Below are 8,471 nucleotides of genomic sequence, written 5' to 3'. Positions count from 1 at the left end.
TAAATTTGATGTCATAAATGTTCTTTCTTATCATTTATACCTAATCTTGTCTTGGTTGTATGGGGATATACACCCTTTTGTAATTTAGTATATTGATTTAACATTTGGTAGTGTTCAATTATCTTCTTTAGTTATTCCCATATGAATTTGTCATTTTTTCCATGACATAATTTTAAGAAATTGAATTATATTTAAAAGGGGATTGGACCACTTTTTGAGGCATTTGCGAACTCCATGCTTGGCCAACTTGGGATTGTGTGCTCGAACACTTGGTCTCCACCATTTTTCAATAACATACAAAATGATGGATTTATACCCCATTAAACAATAGTTGGGATCTTGCTATCCATAAAATTATGTAACTTGAACTCTTTTATTATAACGGGCTTTCAATTAAGATCCATAACAAAACAATTTTAAAGTAAACTTATATTATTTTTATTTTATTTTTTACTCAATTAATTACAATCTCAATTTATCCATTTCAACATTTATATTTTGTTCATACAAATGATTAAGTGTGAAAAAAATAAAAATAAATGATAACATATAATGCCCATTGAAAGACTAAAGCAAAAAATTCGAAATTGTTAACTAACAAATATTTCAATTCTAAATTTCCATCGTTGTGGGTACGGCACTTTGACATCATGTGCTTCACTCATTTCCAATTAAAAGTCTGTCATGATTAGTTGAAGAAAGAGAAAGTAAACAATGAAATCATGTGCCATCTATTGACTTGACTGTAAAAACTTTACCTTTTATCAACATCGCCATTTATTTATTGACTTGACCTATTTTTTTAAAGGCGGCCTTCTAAGATTTTGCAATGATGGACTTCTAAGATTTTATAGAAAAAGTGGGACGACACTAATTGCAAAGGAACTTCCTCCCCGTGTTAGAAACGTAATACGCATCTCCCTGCTTATAAAAACCCGCTTTCCCTTCTTCATTACTCCATCTTACCACCATCACTCAATCTTACCATTCAACTTTTTGTAGGTATCTACGTTTCTCTTTGCTGGGCGTTTTTAACTTTTTTATTTATTTTTAAACCAGACAATTCTTGCTTAATTTGGATCATCTAATCTCTAGTGAACATTGTTGTTGTTGCAGGTGAAATAATCTGAATTCTTGCCATGGACAAATTATTCTCTGCTATACTCTGCTTGTTTGCATTTACATGCTGTTTCCCTCATATGATAAGCTGCAATATCTCATGCCTCCCTCATGAAAGAGATGCTCTTCTTTCTTTCAAGAATGAATTGCATCATCCATTTCTATGGCAGGGCTTTAATTGCTGCGACTGGAGGGGAGTGGAGTGCAGCTCCCACACCTCCAATGTTATCAAACTCCATCTTGCCAATCCCTCAGAGAGTGTGGAAGATTACTGGTCTAGTGAGGGAAATGGCAGGCTTACTACAGATCTGTTCCAATTAAAACAGCTGCAGCATTTAGATCTAAGCTTCAATCATTTGACTGGTGTTCTGCCCAAAGGTACCTTTTCTGAAGCACTATTTCATTTTTTTTTGACTTAAGCTTTTTCTTTCAGTAATTTGAACAGATTTTTTGTTTAACATGTAGGTCTATTTGCCCTTCAAGAATTGAGACATCTAGATTTGAGCTTCAACCATTTTGAGGGTGAAATACCAAATCATTTTGTCTCATTGCACAAGTTGGCTTATCTCAACTTGTCCATGGCTGGGTTCAATGGTACAATTCCATATCAATTGGGGAATCTTTCTCAGTTGGCATTTTTGGACCTATCTCGTACATATGTGTCTGAATTTAGAATAAGGTACTTTTTTGGACCTATCTCATACAGTCCTAGTTTGGTGTGGACAGAAAAGCTGCGAAAATTAAAATACTTGTCTCTGAGCGGAGTAGTGCTGAATATGACAGGAAAGCAATTGGAAGGACCCCTTTCTCATCTCCACAATCTCCAACACCTCCACCTTGAAGATTGCATGCTTTCAGGCCACATTCCCAATGCTATCCAAAACCTCACCTTCCTCTCCCACCTTGAATTGGGTCACAACAACTTTGAAGGGTCAATGCCTTTGTGGTTAGGAAATATGACGAGGTTGGTTTCCCTTTCATTCTTTGGCTCTCAATTAAATGGTTCATTCCCCCTAAGTCTCTCTCATCTGCCTACTTTAAAAGAGCTCAATTTGGGGGGGAACAAGTTATTAAGTGGAAATCTAAGCCAAATACTATGCGGGGATTGGTCTCAGCTCACTGTATTTATTCTCTATGAGTCCAGTGTAATAGGAAGTATCCCATCTTGTATTGCAAACATTTCCACCATCGTAACTCTTGATTTAGGATCTATTAAAAAAATGGGAGGCTTTATACCTTCTGTCATTGGCAATCTCTCCAATTTACAAAATCTGAATCTTGGTGGTAATTTATTGGAAGGAGAGATTCCATCATCACTTGGTGAAATGTCATCTCTGACTATTTTGTTTCTATTTGACAATATGTTGAGTGGAAATATCCCTTTTCAGTTAGGGAAACTATCATCTTTAGAATATCTGTGGCTTGATGACAATCAATTAAATGGTAGCATCCCAAATTCATTCATGAATCTTTCTAGTATTGAAGAAATTAATCTATTTTCAAACAACCTTCAAGGTAATCTTTTTCTTAGTTTTTTTCAAAATTTGACCACGATTTCTACACTTGATCTGTCTAATAATGAGTTGACTGTCATTATTGAATCAGATTGGATACCCACAATATACTTTGAAGATTTGAATTTAGCTTCATGTAATATTAGTGGTATCATTCCACCATTCATTTCTACACAGTATAGATTAACCAATTTGGATCTCTCCAACAATAGTATGTTTGGGAATATTCCAGATTGGTTAGGGATGCTTCCTAATCTATATAATCTTAACTTGTCACACAATATCTTGGAAGGTCTTGTTCCCTATAGCTTCAATATAAGTAATTTTAACCTATTGGACTTACATAGTAATAAATTACAAGGTCCTCTTCCAATTTCTTCAATGTCATTGGGTTTGCAGTTGTTGGACATATCTCAGAATGAATTCAAAGGGTCCATTGCAGTGGATATCGGCAATCTTCTACCAAACATTCAGTTTTTGTCATTTTCAGCAAATGATCTAAGTGGCGAGATACCTTCTTCAATTGGTCTTCTACAACAGATGGAGGTTTTGGATCTCTCAAAGAACAAATTATCTGGTAAAATACCATCAAGCATAACTAATTGCTCTGTGCTCAAAAGACTAAACCTAGCAAATATAGGTTTAATAGGAGAGATACCATATAATATAGGAATGCTAAGCAGTCTTGGTTCACTTCATCTCAATGGAAATATGTTGAAGGGAAACTTGCCATCAAGTCTTAAGAACTGTTCTAGTTTGCAAATTTTAGACTTGGCTGACAATCTCTTTTATGGAAACATACCACTTTGGTTGGGCCAGTTCTCTGAGTTGATGATACTTGTTTTGAGGTCAAATAAATTTGAAGGACACATTCCACATCAATTAAGCAATCTATCAAGTCTTCATGTTTTAGACATTTCTCACAATAGTTTGATTGGTGGTATACCACCACAATTAGCAACATTGATAAGTATGAGAAATTCTACATTGGGAATCTCACATGGCAATGGTGGTAGCTCCTATTATTATTATAAAGAAGGGATCCAAGTGTTCAACAAAGGATTAAAAATGGAGTATGTAAGTTCAGTGATGTTATTGATAACTTGCATTGATCTATCTTCAAATAAGCTATCAGGTAACATTCCTCCAGCAATTGGAAATCTTAAAGGTCTTCACACATTGAACTTGTCAGATAATAGGCTTACAGGAGAGATTCCAAGCAACTTTGGAATGCTTAAAGAGTTAGAGTCACTTGATCTTTCAAACAATAAATTGCATGGTAAGATTCCAAATGAAATGCTACAAGTTTTCTCTTTGAGCTTTTTCATTGTATCTAACAACACGCTGTGTGGGAAAATTCCAGAAGGAAACCAATTTAATACATTCAATTCTACTTTTTTTTCTGGGAATCCTTATCTTTGTGGATTCCCAATTAATAACAAATCATGCAGATGTGGAGAGAGATCAAGTTCTAACATGCCAACTCCTCTTCCCGAGAAAGAAGATGATGGAGTAGAAATTCCATGGCATTGGTATGTTGAGTGGATGGCAAGTGCTGCTGTTGGATTTTGGGGAGTATTTGGAATTTTGGCTATAAAAAGGCAATGGAGGAGAAAGTTCATTCAAGTCTTAGATGAGATGGTGATTAATTTATTGAATGGATTGATAAATAGGTAATAATTGTAAAAAAAATGTAAAAACATTATCGTCAAATATTTCTCATGAAATGGCATTGCCTTGTAATTCTGTTATATCTAGACAAGTATGATTTCTTACTTTCAAGTTTATGATTTTTTTAAAAAAAGACTTGAATTCTTGGACAAGATTATTAAATCTTAAGTTATTTCAATAATTTTGTTTTAATATTTATAAAAAATGTATAATAAAGTATAAGAATACATTTTTATGATTAAAATATTTTTTAAATAAAATATTAAAAACATAAATATTTACTTATATATTTTTCGCATAAAATTATAAACAAAACTTTGATTGTTAAAGTTTTCTTTTTTTTTTTTTTTTTTCTATTTTTTAATATCAAATAGATTCATTCAATGCACAAATTATTTTATAGCTTGTATACTATTGTTTGTAATATTTATAAATATGTGAATTGAGTAGGATTGATTTTTTATTAAAAAACAAAATGTTTGTTTGTTCCAAAGCTAAGATAAACAAATGTTGGTTGTATGCACATCAAATGTACATACATCATTGTGAGGAGCCACTAATGCTAGATGATTAACACATCATACATTTGAGAATTATTAATATTGCAATATTATTAGTTTTTTTAAACATATTTTTAATATATGTATGTTATAAAAAAATGTCAAATATATATCTGTAAAATACTAATATAATTTATAATGGATATTTATTTTTTCAAAATAGATATATACATTAATATTGAATTTTCATGTATTATTAAATGATATATTTTTATTTTGTTTTTGGATTACATTAAAATTAGGTTTACAAGTCTCAAATTTTTTTTTTTCTATGCAATCATATACCAGGTCCTTGTATACTTTGCAGTGTTATTTTGATGTTCATAGTTTTTAAATTAGATTTTGATTAATGAAAATGGGATAATTTTAAAAGATATATCACACTTTTAGGCTTAATTGGTTGTATTAATTAAATTTTGAATTTCATATTTTTTTATCAAATTAGGTTGGTTAAAAATATGTTTGCTAATATTTTGACAAAAAAAAATTCCTATAATTTAAAGGTTTAAAGAAGAAATCATTTCTCTTGTTTAAACTTAAATTTGTCGAATTTGTGCCTACTTTATTTTTTCTTCAAAAAGATTTAGTAGTATTTCATTCAAATTCAACAAATTATGCTTTAGAAATATGATGGTCTATAAATAAATTTAATTTTCCATAATTTTTATTATTACTTTTTTTTCCAAATTATATAAATAACTAATACATTTGTAATTTGTAATTATTTAAGTACATATTTATCATTTTGATTATCAACTAAGGTTATTGTTTGGCCCATCATGATCTAAGGCTCACACACATATCAAGTTATCTTAGTCCCTCGTTCACATAACCTCATAGAATATTAAATAGCCTTGATTGAATATCTTTATGTCTAATTATTATATTTGTCACACATCTTACTCAATGAAGCAACCCCACTACAATAATAGTGGCTAAAATATGAAGAGGATGAGTGCCAAGTTCAACAAAAAGTAATTGCATGTAGAACTAACTACTTTTCTTATAGATTTTTGAATAGAATGAATATTAGAAATTTATCAACATAATTTAAATCATTACTATGAAGCTTATGTCCCCAAATCTCACAACCATATAGAATCGTTAGTGCCACTAAAGTTTCCAAGAAGATATGTAATTTTTTGACATCGTAAAACTTAAGTTGAAAAAAAAATATTTTTATTGTATTGAGTATGAGTTAAACCTTCCATAATCTCTCTTCTACTACAAACAATCTTTATGGTAGTTTCTTTGAAAGACATATTAAGCTAAGTATAATAGTAAACTATTTCTACTTGTGCAATTTGCCCAAATTTCCTTTGAAAACTGGGGTCACCCTTTCCTCTACCTCTATGCTTGCATAGTTTATTGTCCCTTGAGCATGCCCTATTTTATTTTAATTTTAATTTCATGAGTCTTGTAAATATTGAATGTGATGCATGTCGTGCCTGTGAAGTGTAATACCTACAGCTACAACACAAAACACTCAATAGATCATTACAAGAATGGTTAGCAAATTTAAAACAAAGAAAGATAAAACCATGGCAAAGCGATTTATCGCCTACTAAGAGATGCGAGTGTGGATTTGCTCTAAGATCTGGATAAGAAAATTCCAGTGACTTGACTACACCTAGATGGAGGATTTGAAATGATAATGATGCAATTAAGCTAGAAAAGATAATGATTAAGCTACATGATTCAAGAATTATGCTAGAAAATGATCAAATTAAGCTAGATCTAAGATGCAATTGCCTATGATAACAATGTTCAAATGATATGCTAAGAGATATATGCCTATAGTAACAATGCATAAGATGCAAATGAGATGGGATGATTATTGCTCCAAAATGGGGTCTATTTATAGGATTTCCAAGGCCAGGGGTGAGGTGGCAGGAATCAACGGTCAAGATTGAGTCTAAAGATATCAATGGTGAAATTGGAGGAGGTTGGAAAAGAGGTTGGATGAAAGGGAACATTTTTCATCTCTATGGTGACAAGTTTCAAGAGGCTTCCAAGAGAGGGGACATGTGGCCCAAGAATGCCATGTGTCTCAAGGGGAGAGTATCCACACCATAGGAGGTTAGGATGTGCAAGCTAAGATAGGTTTAATTAAACCCAGGGTTAGATGGAATGGGTTAGGTTTAGAAGTGGTTAGGTTAGGTGGTTAGAAGTTAGGAGGCATGTGAGTAATTTGAATTTAAAAATTCAAATAATAAGAAAAGACTAATTAACTTTCAACAACTCATAAATTGATTTGTTTTAATTAATTAGAAGATTAGAAGAAATGATTGAAGATGGGAAAAAGATTAATTAATTTGAATTAATTAATCAAAGGGGATTATTGAAATGAACCCATTAAATAAATCCTTAGATTTATTAATAAGTAGATGAGTGGAAGAATTTAATCAAATTGCTAATGAATTCAATTAAATTGGGGAGGGGGATTAATTAAATAATTGCTTATTCAATTAATTATCTTCAGACCATTTTTAGGTGTATACATTTTGCCCCTCTTTGAAGTGAGGTGTGATGATGCGTTGATTCAAAGAATAATCTCATATTGATGATGATATTGGTTCAATAGGATGCCCCATCTATTGCTTGATAAATTGCGATATGATGATGCCCCCTCGGGAGATCAATTGAGATAATTGATCTTTGGAGTTTTTGGATCTTTGCGAAATTGATTTCCTGATAGATTATTGAATGAATCATGCAACTGTGGTTGATGAAAGTGTGAGTTCTACAATCATGGTGATGTGGTTCTTAATTATTGGTAAAGCTTGATTGATTAGATTGATAAGATCGAGATTTAGTCTAGTTTCAGGAATGATACCTTCTGTATAAGACAAAGATGATCAAAGCGTCTGGTTTCAGGAAAGATATATCCTGTATAAGACGTAGATCGGAATGTCTGGTTTCAGGAAAGATACATCCTATATAAGACATGATAGAATCAATTAGGTTTGATTGATAGAATTGACAAGATTGATTAGATAAAGAACTAATAGTTTGTTGATATCAAGTTGCAGGAAGATTCAGATATGTTGATGTTGGTTTTGTTGGTAGGGATAGCATAAGCTTTTCATTAGATCGACAATATCTGGAGAGATATGAGTCATTAATCTGACTATGTATACACTTGTGATGATATCTTGATGATTCTTTGCGATAGATTTAACCTTGGATAAAATGAGCATGCGGGATCCCATGCAAGAATGATATGCAAGCTTAAATGCAAAAGCCAATGCAAAGCTACGATCGAACCACTCACTAGATTATTGCATTTTTGTCATCATTGAGCTTTATGAAATGTGGGAAGTGAGTGCAAACATTGATAGTATAATTAAACCATTATGACCTAAGCACTATTTTCCTAGATTTTGATATGGCAAGTTAGCACAAGCATCAAGGTATAATTAAACCAAGATGACCTGAGTGTTACTTGCATAAAATAGGCAGTATTAACCATTTCAATATGGAAATCGAAAAATGTCTTCAATGATATTCTAATGATCATGTCCCGAGACAAATTTGCACATATTAATGATTAATGTATGGACAATAGGCAAGAAAAATATCACGCTCTTTCCTTGTTTCTCTAGTT

The 8,471-nt window shown here is 31.8% G+C and overlaps 1 protein-coding gene across 2 annotated transcripts; it reads left to right on the top strand.

The window, feature by feature from the left end:
• The first annotated feature begins 831 nt into the window (after positions 1–831).
• Positions 832–4,408, top strand: LOC131049183 (receptor like protein 22). Of its 2 annotated transcripts, none has more exons than XM_059209432.1 (3): positions 832–998; positions 1,117–1,497; positions 1,585–4,408. In XM_059209432.1, the coding sequence occupies exons 2-3, from the start codon at positions 1,140–1,142 to the stop codon at positions 4,308–4,310; spliced, it is 3,084 nt and encodes a 1,027-aa protein (XP_059065415.1). In that variant the 5' UTR covers positions 832–998; positions 1,117–1,139; the 3' UTR covers positions 4,311–4,408. The 2 variants fall into 2 exon arrangements, with proteins under 2 accessions (XP_059065415.1, XP_059065414.1); XM_059209431.1 differs by having other exon boundaries at positions 832–1,002.
• The last annotated feature ends 4,063 nt before the right edge of the window (positions 4,409–8,471 follow it).

This window comes from Cryptomeria japonica, chromosome 7 (assembly GCF_030272615.1).
Source record: "Cryptomeria japonica chromosome 7, Sugi_1.0, whole genome shotgun sequence".
Classification (NCBI taxonomy): domain Eukaryota; kingdom Viridiplantae; phylum Streptophyta; class Pinopsida; order Cupressales; family Cupressaceae; genus Cryptomeria; species Cryptomeria japonica.
This window is presented reverse-complemented; position numbering and strand designations above follow the sequence as displayed.